The following is a 15,597-nucleotide window of genomic DNA, read 5'->3' as shown; positions in this document are numbered from 1 at the left end:
GTGGTTAATTTTGGAGCGCTCGCTTGGTCCATAGCGAGTACTCCATACATGCATGCATGGAGTACTCGCGATTTTTGCAGGGTAATCTTCGCGATATGACGGTTGAAATGTTCATCAAAAAGTTGCGTCACTTTTATCGTCGGACTTTGATCACACCCCACTCCGTCATCAATGCTGTGATTGGTTACTTTTTAACTTATAAGTTTAAGCGAGACGTTTCAAATGTTTTGCTCTCAGGAGTATAGCAAAAACGTAATTTACAGATGATTATAATACGCCAATTACACGGCTCAAGTATCCTTGTGCCAATCACCAATTTGCGCAACGATTTGCCCGGTGTGTGCACAGGTTGCGCTATTTGCGCAGAGAACTGTGCTAAAATCAAAACGATTTTGATATTTACGCATGTCTGCAAATATTGCACATGCTTTTTTCTTCGTGTGTGGTGAATGTGACAGAGTTTACCTGTGGTTTCTGATAATATAACATCAGTAATTGTTGCTTAAAAATGTTAATATCGAAGGCTTAAGACCATCTCCAGCTTGTAACAGGAATTCACACAAATTCAATAATACATAATAATTTTTTATACAATTATAACAATGTTACATTTGTTGCGCTAGTTGCAAAATGAATATTGCGCAGTGCTGCAATGAGTTGAGCTGGTCTTGCAACTAAAATATATATATTATAAATACAATGGAAAATAAACGCTTCTGGTGCGAGTTTTTCGACTTATACTGTGAATTACAAGCACTGTGGAAAATAAATAATGTTTTTTTATACAATTAGTGCCTTTTTTATACAATTAAAACACATGTTTCATTTGTCGCGCTACATTAAAAATGAATATTGCGCAATGTTTTTGAGCCGTTATGTCAAAATTTTTATTTGCACAAATTCCGTCGTTTCATATTTGCGCATGGCTTTTGTGTCATGTATGGGCCGTCTAAGAAACATTGTCCGATTTCGAAGTCCCCACTTTTGCAAAATAGATATTTTGCATTTGAATGTAGGGTTTGACCAAAAAATCTTCATAGATTCTGATAGAATTATAAAAAATATCATATTGGGCTTACTTTAAAGGTATTTTACGAACATTTCAGAATCTGTATTATTATCTCTAGTGTTTTTGAATTTTAGTAGAGATATCAGCCTTAAATTATGAGAAATTAGCCTAAAATGAACTTTTAACACCTATATTATCATTTTTAACAAATTTCTTATGGAAAAAAATGTTTTTCCTTTATACATAGCTAAAATAAATTCAGAACATTTCCAACAACTTTCATTCAGCCAGCTTTTCTTTCTTCGAATTCGTTTTAGTAGAAAAAAATGTTTGCTTATTATGTACTTTAAAATATAGATTAGCTTTGAAGAGATACAAGGTATAATCGAAACAGCTGTCGCCTTGTCCGTCCTGATGTCACGTTGTTTAAATTTTTCCCAAATTATTAAATAAATTAAAATAAAGAAGAGTACAATAAGTAAAAAAAAAGAAAATTTAAAAAAGTTAAATGAAAATGAATTTAAAACAATTTATTTTATTTAATTAAAAAAAAAAAGAATGTAAAATGAAATAAAATAAAGTAAAATGATATAAAATAAAATATAGTCGAATAAAATAAAATAACAAAAAAAAAAAAAATAAAACATGAAGAAATAGAATAATAAAATAAGTTATAATAAAAACTGAAATAAAATAAGACAAACTAAAATAAAGTAGAATAAAATAATATGGCGGCCACCGTAGTGTGATGGTAGCGTGCTCCGCCTACCACACAGTATGCCCTGGGCAAAGCAACATCAAAATTTTAGAAATAAGGTTTTTCAATTAGAAGAAAATTTTTCTAAGCGGGGTCGCCCCTGGGCAGTGTTTGGCATGCGCTCTGAGTGTATTTCTGCCATGAAAAGCTCTCAGTGAAAACGCATCTGCCTTGCAGATGCCGTTCGGAGTCGGCATAAAACGTGTAGGTCCCGTTCGGCCAATTTGTAGGGAAAATCAAGAGGAGCATGACGCAAATTGGAAGAGAAGCTCGGCCTTAGATCTCTTCGAAGGTTATCGCGACTTACATTTATTTATTTATTTAAAATAATATGAAATAAAATAAAATATAATACATTAAAATAATAAATAAAGTAAAATAAAATAAATAAAAAATAAATAAAATAAAATATAATATAACAAAATAAAATAGTAAAAAATACAATTTAAAAAAATAAAATAAAATAATAAAAAAATATATAAAAATATTAAATTAAGTAAATATATGTACAAATAAGCAAGTTAAAAACTGTGCGCGCCTTTTACGGTCAAAATAAAATTCTGTTATGAAAAATTATAGGTGTTTCGATCGTTCCTTCTCAGGCCATTAAAAACATTTTAATATGAAAATATATTTAAAAAGAATAAAACTAAATAAGATAAAATAAAAAAATTTATAATAATGAAAAAAAATAAAAATGTTTATTTAGTTTAATAAATAAATAAATAGCCCAAAACAGAGTTAAAATAAAGAAAGAAGATAACATAAAGTAGAACAAAGTTAAATAAAGAATAAAAATTAATTAAAATAAAATGTTATAAAATAAAATAATAAAAGAGAGGAATTGAAGGAAAAAAGGAAAGGAATGGAATGAAAAGGAAAGAAAAAAGTAAAGGAAGGAAAGGAAAAGAAATGATTGAAAGGAAAGGGAAAGAAATGAAAGGAATTAAAAGGATAGGAAGGGAATGATAGAAAAAAAAGAAAAAGAAAGAAAAGAAAAGAAAAGAAAAGAAAAGGAAAGAAAGGAAAAGGTAAGAAAGGATAAGACTATGATGCTAATAGGTTTATGTTTTATCCTTAATGACCACTGCAGTAATTGAATTTAAAACACTGGGCGAATCTAGTTTTTATAAATGTATCTGACAAAAAAAAAACCAGCAGCTACCCTGAGAAAACGTTGAGTAATTTGCCAAATATCGAGCAACGGCTCATAATAAATAAATGTCCCTTTGGTCTAAGGGCAAGGAACATGTAAAAATAGTAATCAGATATATATATATATGTTTTGTTAACTTGCAGTAACAATAATGGGTTTGAAGATGGACGAAGGCTCTGAGGAGTACAATAAGATGATGGATTCTTTTAACATGTAAGTAAATTTTTACCCATGTATAACCATCGTATTGATATAAGAATCCATATGTGCATTATTCCACTTATAGCTTAGTTAACAGCATGGCAAAGAACTCTGTCTATTCGGCAGTGGGCTTAAGCTTCCTAACCGAAACGCCTTTGTATCGCAAAACAAAAAAATATGTACGAGGGGTGGTGCGTTCAGTAAGTATTGCAGTAACGTATAGATAATTAAAATTTAAATCAACAATTTGCTTACTTATTAAAATATAATTAACTTATTTTTTGTTGCAGCTAATAAAAGAAAATATGAATAAACTAGCTGAATCGGATAAACTAGAAGAATATGAAGAAAGCAATCAGACGCTTATAAATTTGGCTTTAAAAGCTATGCACCAGGGACAATTCACATCCACAGATGTCGAAATTGAATGTTTCACAATGATTGCTGCGGTAAGAATTTAATAAATATATCTATATCAAAGCTGAATGATCCTAGGGTTATTACCAGAGCTCGGATTTCTATGCAATTGAATATGTAAAATATATGAAAAAAATAGCCAGAAATGAGTAAAACTTATGTCCGTGAAAAAAATTCGTGAGTGCCAAGTATGTGTGAAAAAGAATGAAATGTGCATCTATGAATGGTATCATTCTGTATCAAATTCGAAACCTTTTCGTAATATATATGTAGGAACTACTAGTACGCATATCTGCGGGGTCATTTCGCAATTATTTCGCGTTTATTTCGTAAATGCTTTGTGACCATTGAACCAAGTCGGCAATAGTTTAGGACTATTTCGGTATAATTCCGGCACTTTTTGAAAAGAGCTTAATCAGCTGGTTATCAGTAACAACCGATTTCAACGAGTTTTCCGTTTGTTATCTATAGCAACATCATTGAGTTATCGGTATGTTATTGGATTGTAAAAATTCGATAACTAATTAAAAACCGATAACTCGTCGATAACAAATGTCATTGGGACAACACCACTCATATCATATTGTAACGAATTTACTGCAAATCCACTTAGTTGCAACCTTCTGCTAAGTTCGAATCACTAAACTGTTGAATAAATAACTCCACTATTCAATAACGCAAAATGGCCTTTATTAAAGTTCTTTATAATAACACTACAACTGATTTTCAAAATAATACTGCTATTGCTCGCTAGATAGCGTCTTAAATCCAACTGATTATCGCGCCTCTACTGTTGCTGCCTTTTATACTCTCTGATTTCCTCGTTCGCATCTTCTAGAGCCTTCCATTTCCAGAATCCACTAGTTGGCCATCAGCTATCAAATTTCTCAGCTGTAACTACAGATGCACGATTTTATAGCTTCTCTCATTGCATACTTTCGGGAGTATCTCAGATATATGCATGTGGTTGTGCGTTGCTTCTCCGCTGCATGTACGTACATATGTGTAGACATAATGATTGATTCGTTTATATAGATACAAGTGACTGTCTGCTTTATTGTTGTTGTGACTTCATTTACTTAGCATCAGACTAGGGATGTGAGTATCACTTAGTGTCACTGATATTCTTCACACTGCCCTCCACCTAAGTTTGATCGTCCCGATCAGACAAATATCTCGATCTAAACGCTGCCAGCCTTTCCAAATGAACCACTTTCATTTTGGTTCGTGGTTTGCCAATAGTTTGTATGCGGTACACTACATCGTTGATTCGTTTTACAACTTTGTATGGGCCTTCTCAATTACACTGCAATTTCGGGGACAAACCTTTTTCGTTGTGGGTTGTATAACAGCACCAAATCCCCTTCCTGAAAACCTTCCGAATTAAGTGCTTTATGGTATCTGGCTTTCATCTTGTCACTCATAATCTTTGCTCGTTGCCTTACAATATCGTGTATCTCTCTCAGCTCTTCTTCCAAGACACCAGTGGATTTCTTGACATTTCCCTCCGCATCGGCATCTATCCCAAACTTCAAATCAGCTGGCAGCCGAAGGTCATTGCCAAAAATTACTTTTGCAGGAGTTTGGCCCGTTGTCTCTTGCACTGCTGATCGGTAAGCCATCAATAATAATGGTATGCGGGCATCCCATTCCTTATGGTACTTGTCTACTATTTTCCTTAAATGCTCCTCCAAGGTTCTATTGAAACGTTCCACCATACCATAGGACTGAGGATGCAATGCAGTTGTCCGTGTTTTTCGAATGCCCAATGATTTACCCATTTCCTGGAACACAGCTGATTCGAAATTCCTGCCTTGGTCAGAATGTAACGCCATTGGTACCCCATACCTTACAACCAAATTGTTTATAAACACTTCTGCTACTGTTTCCGCTTCTTGATTTGGGATTGGGTATACCTCTGGCCATTTGATGAAATAATCCATAAACACCAGTACATATTTTTTTCCGCAGTTGCTAGTAGGAAATGGACCTGCGACATCCATAGCGATCCTTTCAAATGGCGCACCTGAGTTATATTGCTTCATCTGGCCATGACTTCGGGTTTTGGGCCCTTTCGCTCTGCTGCAAACCTCGCAGTTCGCAATCCACTCAGTGACCGACTGACAGCAACCAACCCAATAGGATCTCTGTTTAATCTTCTCGAGCGTCTTTGTGATTCCAAGATGACCTCCGCTTGGACCATTATGCAGCTCGCTGAGCACGTTAGGAATCCTCTTTCTGGGAACAACTATCAGTTTCTTCTTGCATTGACCATCCTCACTCTCCCATACTCGATGCAAGCAACCGGATATCAATTCTAAAATGTTCCACTGTGCCCAATATGACTTCGCAATGGGACTCTCTGCTAACATCTCTTCTCTGTTTGGTCTTTCGTTTCGTTCGAGCCCTTGCATAACATGTGACAGATCTGTATCTTCTAGCTGACACTTTCTTAGTTGTTCCTTGTCCCATTCATCCGTACACGTTATAGCCATTAGCCGGACATCTATAATGTCTTCTTTAGCCTCGGCCTTTGAACAGTGCTTGCATTCCAAAAGACATGGTCTTCGTGACATTGCATCGGCATTCCCATGGGTCCTACCTTTCCGATGCTCAATGGAAAAGTCATAGCTTTGTAGTCGCTCGATCCACCGTGCCAATTGTCCTTCTGGATTACGGAGCTGCAGAAGCCATTTCAACGCTGCGTGATCTGTCCTGACGCGGAATCGCTGGCAGTAGAGGTATTTGTGAAAATGGTTAATGCACTCTACCAATGCCAACAGCTCTCTCCGTGTAACGCAATAGTTCCTCTCTGGTGTTCCAATCGAACGGCTGTAGTATGCAACTACCTTCTCCTGTCCATCGACCAGTTGTGATAAAACGCTCCTGGAATCGGATATGCCAACATTGGGGCAGTGCACAAACGCTCATTCAATGTTTGGAAAGCCACTTCTTGCTTCCTCTTCCATTCAAAAGCTTTATTTTTTCTTGTAAGCTCATGGGCTACGCTGGAAAAGTTTGGTATAAATCGCTGGTAATATGTCCACAGCCCAAGGAAACTTCTCAATTCATGCAAATTCTGTGGTCTTGGCCATTCCTTTACTGCCTCTATCTTTTCATTCGCTGTACGGATACCTTCTGTCGTTACCTTGTAACCCAAATAATTTACTTCCTTTCTAAACAGCGCACACTTTTTCGGACTTAATTTCAGACCAGCGCCAGCTATTCTCTGGAAAACTTCCTCCAAGTTTTTAAGATGCTCATCGAAGTTCTTGCCCAATACGATGATGTGGTCCAGGTAAACCAAGCATGTTTTCCAATGCAGTCCTTTCAATACCTGATCCATGAGTCTCTCGAAAGTAGCTGGTGCATTACAAAGTCCAAAAGACATTACTGTAAATTACCAAAGACCATCTCCGACGCTGAAGGCTGTTTTTTCTTTGTCTTCCTCTTTCACTTCCACCTGCCAATAGCCACTTTTCAAGTCCAGTGTGGAAAACCATTTCGTACCAGAGAGCGAGTCCAGAGTGTCGTCAATTCTTGGCAATGGGTAGCTATCCTTTTTAACACGCTTTTATTAGCTTGGCCTGTATGTAACGGAATCTTTGCGCTTAATTTTCACCGGTTTCTAGAAGTCTGATTAATTTGAAACTTTGCATACGTATCAAGGACCGATGACAATGCATTAATGTGATGGTGTGGTAACATAAGGTCAATTGGCCTTATTACCGCTTTGAATGGCCATAAGTTTGATTGAAACTTTGCACACATATCAAGGCTCGATCACAATGCATTAATGTGATGGTGTGGTGACATAAGGTCAACGGCCATAAGGTCAATTGACCTTATTACCACTTTGAATGGCCATAAGTTTGATTGAAACTTTGCACATGTATCAAAGCTCGATGACAATGCAATAATGTTATGGTGGGGTGACATAAGGTTAATGGACATAAGGTCAATTGAACTTATGACCACCCCAAATGGCCATAGATTTGAAACCTTGCACATAATGCGAAAAACGCATTCCTTTATTAATGATAGAAGTGGATGCGTGGCACGTCTACGAAAGAGCATACTGGAGCCCTTTTTTAACACGCTTTTATTAGCTTGGCCTGTATCTGTGTAACGGAATTTTTAAGCTTAATTTTCACCGGTTTCTAGAAGTCTGATTAATTTGAAACTTTGCATACGTATCAAGGACCGATGACAATGCATTAATGTGATGGTATGGTGATATAAGGTCAACGGCCATAAGGTCAATTGGCCTTATTACCACTTTGAATGGCCATAAGTTTAATTGAAACTTTGCACACGTATAACGGCTCGATGACAATGCATTATTGTGATGGTGTGGTGACATAAGGTCAACGGCCATAAGGTCAATTGGCCTTATTACCACTTTGAATGGCCATAAGTTTGACTGAAACTTTGCACACGTATCAAGCTCGATGACAATGCATTAATGTGATGGTGTGGTGACATAAGGTCAACGACCATAAGGTCAATTGGCCTTATTACCACTTTTAATGGCCATAAGTTTGATTGAAACTTTGCACACGTATCACGGCTCGATGACAATGCATTAATGTGATGGTGTGGTGACATAAGGTCATCGGCCATAAGGTCAATTGGCCTTATTACCACTTTGAATGGCCATAAGTTTGACTGAAACTTTGCACACGTATCAAGCTCGATGACAATGCATTAATGTGATGGTGTGGTGACATAACGTCAACGGCCATAAGGTCAATTGGCCTTATTACCACTTTGAATGGCCGTAAGTTTGATTAAAACTTTGCACACGTATCAAGGCTCGATGGCAATGCATTAATGTGATGGTGTGGTGACATAAGGTCAACGACCATAAGGCCAATTGGCCTTATTACCACTTTGAATGGCCTTAAGTTTGATTGAAACTTTGCACACGTATCAAGGTTCGATGACAATACAATAATGTGATGGTGGGGTCACATAAGGTTAACGGACATAAGTTCAATTCAACTTGTGACCACCCCAAATGGCCATAGATTTGAAACCTTGCACATAATGTAATGGATGTATCTATGTATCCATGCATGTATGTTACGAAATCTGGAGTGGAGCCAAGAGCCCCGGTAATGCAGAGCTCCGAACTCCGTTGCACCTTTTGAAGCATTTTAAGATAGGTACTTTTAGCTAGTGCAGGCCACCAGACCAAGGCACCATAAAGAAGAATCGGGCGCAAAATGTCTGTGTAAATACAGTAGGTCACCTTAGGGGAGAATCCCCAGTAGGTGCCAATTGCCCTCTTGCAGGTGAACAGCTCTGCTGCTGCCTTCTTGGATCGCTCCACTATATGGTCACTCCATAATAGCTTCCTATCCAGAATGACTCCCAAATATGTACTTGACTTGAGCGCTAAACGCTAAGAACGTACCCCCAATTCTTGGCGGTGTAAGATTTGGTACTTTGTACCACCTCGTGAGGAGAACAAGCTCGGTTTTATCCGGGTTGACTTCCAAACCTGTGGCGGGGTGTACTCCTGGAGCAGCTCCAGGATGTCAGCTGCGTCCATTGGCGTCACTGGAACCCAGGGTCTAGCCCTTGGTCGTGAGGGGATATCACGCGCCGCTACTAACTTGAAGAGCGCGCCCGGATATACCACCCCTATCAGCGTGACGGCGGCCCAATAGAGGTTGACCGATCTGGCGTTGTCACAGGCAATTAGCTTGACATTGCCCTGGAACCACCCTGCATCGGTGTAAGATGGCGGACCAGGGTTGTCTTTCTTAACCTTAACGGTCACCGTAGCGAGCGCGGCCTCGATCCACTTCCACTGTTGTTTCGGGATCCTGCCATCTTCGCTGCTCTCGTCTATAATGCCAATGATCTGCCGACCCTTGGCAATTTCGGCGAAAGACCGCGTCCAGCCTCCCTGCGTCTTGGCCCTTTTCGGTGCCGTGGGTTTGGATTCATACATGGACCCCTGACGTTTCGAGGTTTTATCACCTTTTAAAATTACTTGAACTAAAAAATTAAAAATAAATAATAGTTTAAAAAAACTAAAAAAACCCGCTTTTATAGCAAACCGAACTAAAAAATAGAAAATAATTTTCCATTAAAAAGAGTTTATATAACAGTAGTAGAAGGTCGGACAATCATTTATAGTTAATCACCTCAAAATAAAATTATAATAAAATTTAAAGTTTAAAGTTATTAACAGAATAATTTAATTCACAGTAAAAAGCGTGGGGTGCATTTGACTACATTTCATATCTTCCTTCCAATAGAATGATTGTAACATTCAATATCAAGAACCCCACGCGTTTTACTGTGAATTAAATTATTCTGTTAATAACTTAAATTTTATTATAATTTTATTTTGAGGTGATTAACTATAAACGATTGTTTGACCTTCTACTACTGTAATATAAACTCTTTTCAGTTGAAAATTATTTTCTATTTTTTAGTTCGGTTTGCTATAAAAGCGGGTTTTTTAGTTTTTTTAAACTATTATTTATACGTGACCTCGTTCAACTTGCGGTAGTCCACGTAAAACCTTATTTTCCCATAAGTACCACAGGTGAGCTCCATGGACTAGCTGATGGTTCGATGACGCCGCTGTCGCTCATTTCTTGTACGATTTGACTCACAACTTCCCGTTTTGCCAGAGGAACACTTCGAGGCGCTTGACGTATCGGCCTCGCGTCTCGCGTCTCCAGTGTCAATTTGATGTTTCACAACATTGGTGCGGCCTGGTTTCGCCCTTGCGGCTGACTCGCTTTAGTTTAACGATTGATTGGTCTTGGAGATCTGATCATATCCTTCAGCTCTGCGTTTACGACCACCCTCATTGTTGGAACTGTTAGGGTTGGTGTTGCAATAACGCGCAATGTGCCCTGGCTTTCCACACTTAAAGCATTTGACTGCATCATTATTCTTCTGCTGCGTACCCTTCAATGCTTCCAAAATTGTGTCTACCCACTCTGGTCTTTCTACTTTCACACGATGAGCCTTATATGTTGGTTTACTCAATAGGGAGGCAGTTTCCTGAGTCAATGCATGTGATACCGTTTCAGCAAATGTCAGCTTTGGGTTTGCGTATATAGCTCGCTTCGTTTCCACGTCCCGTATGCCGTTTATAAAACTCTGGATTTTTACCCTTTCGGTGTATTCCACGGGTGCGACCGCATTTGCTAAATGAGCCAATCTTTCAACATCTGAGGCAAACTCCTGCAAAGTCTCGTTAGCTTTTTGGGTCCGGTTTTGCAACTCAATTTGGAATATCTGTTTTCTATGCTCGCTTCCATAACGTCTCTCGACAGCCGCCATCAATGTTTCCTAACTGTTCCGTTGGTACTCTGGAATCGTCTGTTAGATTTCCGCTGCAGGCCCTTTCAATGCCACGAACAGTGCAGCAACTTTATCTTCCGCATTCCAGTTGTTCACTGCTGCGGTGTTCTCAAACTGTAGCTTGAAGACCTGGAAAGGAACAGAACCGTCAAAAGATGGAGTTTTAAGCTTCGTATTACCCGCTGAAGCAGCTGGGCGATTTAATTGCAACTCCTGCTTTGAGAGCATCCACCTCGGCTTCGATTTTTTCCTCAAACTGCGTTATTTTCTCGTCCATACGCTCTTCGAGTTTTGATGATATACGCGCCTCTCGCGCTTCGAGTTGTACTGTTATGCGTGCCTCTTGCTCTTTCAGTTGTGTTTCCACCTTTGATGTAATCTGTGTCGACATTTCTGAAATACGCGTTTCTTGTGCTTCAATCTTTGATGTTATGCGTGTCTCCTTTTCTTCCAGTTGAGATGTTATATCTGTCTTTTTTACTTCGAGCAGTTTTGACATATCGGTTGATATTTGTGACGACATTTCTGAAATGCGTGCCTCCTGTGCTTCCATCTTGGATGTTACTGTCGATGTTTGAGCAGATATTGCAGCCAAAATCGTGTTCAAGTCTGTGCTCGTAACTGTCTGCGATGTTTCATTTTTCTCTTAAATTTTTGTTGTCTCCTCGCCATCAAGAAGAAAGACATACTCTTCCACGTTAATTTCCTCTGCTTCCATTGCCTCTCGTAGTCGTGCTTGAAGTTCGATTTTAATGCCGCTTGTATTCAATCCACGGCTCTCCAACTCCTTCTTCAGCTGCTGGATCTTCAATTCACTCCACTTTGCCATGTCCAAGTTGTATTCGCAATCTTCGGAATTTATCCAACAACAACTCCTCTTCTGACACCAATTGCAACAAATTTACTGCAAATCCTCTTAGTTGCAATCTTCTGCTAAGTTCGAATCACTAAACTATTGAATAAATAACTCCACTATTCAATAATGCAAAATGGCCTTTATTAAAGTTCTTTACAATAACAGTACACCTGATTTTCAAAATAATACTGCTATTGCTCGCTAGATAGCCTCTTAAATCCAACTGATTATCGCGGATCTACTGTTGCCGCCTTTTATACTCCTGATTTCCTCATTCGCATCTTCTAAGCGCTTCCATTTCCAGAATCTACTAGTTGGCCATCAGCTATCAAATTTCTCAGCTGTAACTACAGATGCACGATTTTATTTATAGCTTCTCTCATTGCATACTTTCGGGAGTATCTCAGATATATGCATATGGTTGTGCGTTGCTTCTCCGCTGCGTGTACGTACATATGTGTGTGACATAATGATTTATTCGTTTATGTAGATACAAGTGACTGTCTGCTTTATTGTTGTTGTGACTTCATTTACTTAGCATCAGAATAGGGATGTGAGTATCACTTAGTGTCACTAATATTCGTCACAATATCATGAAATACACAAAACCTATCAGGGATATATTAATCCTTCTGACACATAACGAGTTTGTAACTTGGTCTAAGGTCTCTAGGACCACAAACAAAAATATGGCTTTGCATACGAATCCGACTTCTAGTTATTACATACTATGCTAAATCTTAATTAAACTACTCAACAAATACAAAAATTCGTATAAAAAAGCAAAAGAAGAAGTATCAAAGAATTTAGTTTTGGTCAAATATACGTAGATACATACATATATCGCACACCCAGATCAAAACAACCATCAACTCAAAAAATCACAATGTTCAGGAAAGCAAACAACTGCTAGACTTCTATAATAGTGAGAAGTGGAATTAATATTTAGTAGAGTACAGATATCTGTTTTTATTGAAATTAAGATGTTTGAGTTAGAAACCTTTTGATCTAGGTGTGCTATATATATATTCCTTTAGGAAATATAAGAAAATATGCAAACTTTTGCTTGAGATATTTCCTTTTCGCGGTGACTAATAAGCTTTAGAATATTACGTAGCTCAAAACTCAGCCACATCTTTTATTACCTTTTCTGAAATTTGAGAAATAAAGCAATTTTAAAGTTGGATAGATAAATAGATATTTTATAGTAGTATTGTAATTATCTGGCGGCCCACAGTGTGACTATTGCATATTCTAGGTGGACAAAATTTTCAAGTCCCAAACAGAAAACAAAAACAGTTACATACAAGTAAGGGTGTCTAAACTCGGGTTTAACCGAACATTATATACTCAGCGTGAGCTTAAATTGTACAGTTCATTTCAGATAAATTACCTTTCTACATAACACGTGGCACCGTCCATTTAAAAAAAAATTCTCCCAATGTGCTCTTACAATAAAACTTAGTAAGTGAAATATCATTCAAACAATACTATTTTTCGCTAAGATATAGCTTATTATTCTAGTCTATGACTCTTTTAAACTTCTTTTTTACAAAAGTAGGAGTGGTCTTAAACCGATCCCGTCCATTTGTACTACAAATTTCATTACGATATGTTAATTTCTCTTCGAGTCATGGCTCTCGACACAAAGAAAACTGCTTAAACAAAAAAGGGGCAGTGCCACGCTCATTTACAGTTTTTTTTTAATATTTTCTATCTTTTTGTTATAATTCCATTTAGAAAGAAAAATACCACTAGTCTTAAGCTCTTATTGTATTCGTCTACGACCCTTTTGTATAAATGTGGATGGTCTTTAACCAATCTCGTTCATTTTTTCTAGAAATATTTCCTGCTATAAGGAAACCCAATTTTATCACGATCCGGTAATTTTTCTTCGACTTATGGCTCCTAAAACATGGGAAATTTGTTAGTCATAAAAAAGGCGGTGCTACGTCCATTTTCAACAATTTGAATTTTTTCCTATTTCTTGTTATAATTCCACTTGGGAAAAGAAATATTATTGATATAAAACTCTCTTTTCGCAAAGCTTATTTTATTCGTCCACGACCCCTTTAAACATCTTTTATATAAAAGTCCTTACACGATTTCGTTAATTTTCGAAGCATTCCATATAGTAAAGGCAACCTCTCTGCTGAATTTTGTTATGATAGGATTAACGGTTTTTGATTTGTGATTAATACTATTTGTAAAATTGATTTTATGACAAGTGGGCGGCGCCACGCCCATTTTCAAAAATGTTTCAAATTTTTGTCAAGTGTCTCAATATAAGTCCACAGATCAAATTTCAACATTCTAGATGTATAATTTACTAAATTATCAGGTTTTTTGTGTTTTCCAAATAATATGTAAAAAGTGGACGTGGTTATCATCCGATTACACTCATTTTCAATACCAATCTATTCTGGGTCCAAATAAGCCCGTGTACCGAATTTTGCGAAGGTATCTCAATGTTTGATCAAGTTATCGTGTTAACAGACGGACAGTGGGATGGACATGGCTTAATGAATTTTTTTTTTTCAATACTGATGATTATGATATATGGAAGTCTATATCTATCTCGATTCCTTTATACCTGTACAACCAACCGTTATGTTACCAAATGTAATATAATCGGTGTGCAAATCACGCTGAGTATAATAGTTATACTCAGCTGAGCAGATCTCACAGATCATATTAATTTTATTCGCATAACGGTAATCCGTGGCATCTATTGGAGTGGTCTTACAAATAAGCGCAGTTTCGGCGTCGGATTCTTGGTGGGAGAGAGACTTTGTCGCCAAGTATTGGCGTTCACGCCTGTGAACGAGCGTCTCACCGCTATCCGTATAAAAGCTAAATTGTTTAATATATCATTCATCTGCGCCTATGCGTCGACAGAGGAGAAAGACGATGAGGTGAAAGACACTTTTTATGAACAATTGGAACGCACATACGAGCGCTGCCCCCGTCAGGATATAAAAGTCGTGCTTGCCGACTTGGTGGACAAAGAAGGTGTTTCTGGCCCTACAGTCGGAAAGTTCAGCCTACACAATGAAACTTCTCCTAACGGACTGAGGCTGATTGACTTTACCGGTGCTCGAAACATGGTCATATCCAGCACGAGGTTCATGCATAAAAAGATACATCAAGCTACATGGCTTTCCCCTGATCGAAATACTCGTAATCAGATCGATCACGTTGTGATAGACGGACGGCATGCCTCTAGTGTTTTAGATGTGCGCACGATCCGAGGACCTAACATCAACTCGAACCATTATCTCATCGCAGCCAAAATACGTACCCGCCTCAGTGCGGCTAAAACCAAGGAACAAAAAAGACAAGGAAAGCTAGACGTCGAAAGGCTGCAATCGCGACAGTCTGCCAATGATTTCGCAACTCGACTCTCACACCTGCACAACTCAGCCTGAAGGAATACAGGAGCAGTGGGAGCATATCTCCGCCACCGAGGAAAAAATTAGTTACCGGCGGCCACGGAAAACCAACTGGTACTGGTGCCGCGTTGCAACCGAAAGAAATGACGCTGTCTACAGGGCAACGTTAAAAGCGAGCGCAACAAGAGGAGTGTGTGAAGGCTACCGCGAGTTAAAAAGGGAAGCGATATGCCTTTTCAGGAAGAAAACAGCAGAGGCAGAAAGACGTGAGTGCGAGGAGCTTGAGCTGCTAGCCACCAGGAATAACACCCGAAAATTTTACCAAAAAATTCGGCGACAGACGGAAGGTTTTAAGACCGGGGCAAACTCCTGTAAGAACGAAAACGGCGACCTTGGAACTGATGTCCAGAGATAACTTAAATTATGGAGGGAACACTTCTCCTCTCTCCTAAATGGAGACAACGATTTACCGCA

General features: G+C 38.1%; 1 protein-coding gene across 1 annotated transcript in view; it reads left to right on the top strand.

Moving 5' to 3' along the window:
- LOC137236728 (probable cytochrome P450 313a4) overlaps positions 1-15,597 on the top strand; it is a 50,470-nt gene that overhangs the window by 17,087 nt on the left and 17,786 nt on the right. Inside the window, exons 4-6 of the mRNA XM_067759697.1 lie at positions 3,066-3,135; positions 3,209-3,323; positions 3,414-3,572. Of these exons, the coding sequence (XP_067615798.1) occupies positions 3,066-3,135; positions 3,209-3,323; positions 3,414-3,572 (344 nt within the window). The remainder of the gene's footprint in view (positions 1-3,065; positions 3,136-3,208; positions 3,324-3,413; positions 3,573-15,597) is intronic.

This window comes from Eurosta solidaginis, chromosome 1 (assembly GCF_040869045.1).
Source record: "Eurosta solidaginis isolate ZX-2024a chromosome 1, ASM4086904v1, whole genome shotgun sequence".
Classification (NCBI taxonomy): Eukaryota; Metazoa; Arthropoda; class Insecta; order Diptera; family Tephritidae; genus Eurosta; species Eurosta solidaginis.
Note: the sequence above shows the minus strand (reverse complement) of the source record. Positions and strands in the feature narration are given on the sequence as shown.